Source organism: Pterocles gutturalis, unplaced genomic scaffold, assembly GCF_000699245.1.
Source record: "Pterocles gutturalis isolate BGI_N339 unplaced genomic scaffold, ASM69924v1 scaffold1612, whole genome shotgun sequence".
Taxonomy (NCBI): Eukaryota; Metazoa; Chordata; class Aves; order Pterocliformes; family Pteroclidae; genus Pterocles; species Pterocles gutturalis.
In genome coordinates, this window is record NW_010107599.1 from 67513 (window position 1) to 69219 (window position 1707).

The window sequence follows — 1707 nt, forward strand, 5'->3', positions numbered from 1 at the left end:
CCCCCCCCAGCCGCAGTTTGCCCCAGTGCCTTGGGGAAGGGAGCGATGCTCCGGCTGCATCCATCAGATGGGTTTCTAAACAAGAAGCTTTTCCCCAAGAAGCTTTGGGAGAGCGCCCAAAGCTCTGCCTCGGCGTTGAGTCCAGGGTGCTGGTGCCTCCTGCCCATGGGGGTTTGTCCCCCCCGGGAACTGGTGGTCAGCATGCAGCGGGAGGGGGTAAGAGCAGGTGCCCTTCTCCCCAAAAGCTGTGGGCTGGGGGGGGCCGTGCTGACCCCCGCATTTCTCCTGCCGTTGCAGCCCACCTGTACAAGTGCTCGGCGCTGCGGGAGAGCTGCGGGCTGTGCCTCAAGGCTGACCCACGCTTCGAGTGGTGCGGCTGGTGCGTGTCGGAGAGACGCTGCTCGCTGCGGCAGCACTGCCTGGCCTACGAGAGCAGCTGGATGCACGCCAGCAGCGGCAACAGCCGCTGCACCGACCCCAAGATCACCAAGGTACGTGAGGACGGACGGGTGGTGATACCGGAGACCGGGATGGGGATGTGGCTCTGCGGTGGCACCTCACAGCAGCCAAATCTGCTCGATATTTAGGACTGAGCGTGTCTTGTCGCCCTTCCATTTCCAAGGCTCCAATCCTCTCTCCTCCACCCGGTTCCCTGGGCTTTCTGGCCCCAGATTCCCACCGCTGGAGGATCCTGGGAGAGCCACAGCTTTGTGTTGTTCCTCCTCTTGTCACCGTGCGCACTGGTAGTTCATCATCCCCCTTCCCTGAAGCTTTTATGACCTTCGTTTAATGAGATTGCGTTATATTAACATTCCCGTGGCTGTCGGGCTGGGCTCCAAGCACACGAGGAGGGTCTGGTGGGTATTTCTGCTGGATACCTTCTGTTTACCCACAGCTGGCCAGGCTTTGCTGGTGTTAATTACTGGAGTCTTAGCACAGGATCTGATCTGTTTGGGTTTCAGTGTCTTATCTGATGGAAGCTGGAAATGAGAGTTGTGCCTTTTCCCCGCGCTGCCTGCCTCTCCCGGGGTACCGGCGCTGCGGTGTGCCGAGTGGCAGCCGTGCGGGGACAGAGGGGTGCCCCCAACGGGCACGTCCCTGCCTGCAGAGAGTTCCCTGGGGCTGGCGAAATGCTGGCAGAAGGGATTTATGTCCGAGGAAGCGGTGTCGAGCCCCAGAGCCTCCATCCCCACCAAGAGCTCTGCTGTTGTGTGCGGGGCTGCAGGGCTCCCCATCCCCGACGGCTTCCCCCGGTGCTCAGGATGAACTTCCCAAAGCTGGACCCCTGAGGTTGGGGGGAGTGGAGATTGCAGTGGCTGTGTCGTGCCCAGGGAGACTGCCCTGTCCTCTTGCTCTTGTGTGGCCAGGGCTGCCAGCATGCACACACACACACTGGTCACAGCAGTTTCCCAGCAGCTGCTGGTGTCCAGCCTCGGTAGCAGCTCTCCCGCCCTGAATCGTTATGAAATTTTGCAATAATTGCAGATGCAGCAGGAACAGATCTGTTAGCAGGTGGGCTTGACCTTGGTGCCACTCTGTTAGTGACCTGGTGTGGATGTGCAGAGCTTTTCGTGTGACGCTCCTCCGGCATCCTGCCCTTTGCCTGCTGCTTCCCACAGACCCTGTCCCACACTCTGGGCTGGAATGGTCCAGAGAGCAGCCTGGGGTGCTGGGGGAGAAGAGTCTCCTGCAGTGATTTCAGGAGGA

General features: G+C 60.4%; 1 protein-coding gene across 1 annotated transcript in view; it reads left to right on the top strand.

The window, feature by feature from the left end:
- Positions 1 to 1707, top strand: part of LOC104472450 (plexin-A1-like) — a 71266-nt gene that overhangs the window by 66411 nt on the left and 3148 nt on the right. The window contains exon 11 of the mRNA XM_010088142.1: positions 289 to 491. Coding sequence (XP_010086444.1) covers positions 289 to 491 — 203 coding nt within the window. The remainder of the gene's footprint in view (positions 1 to 288; positions 492 to 1707) is intronic.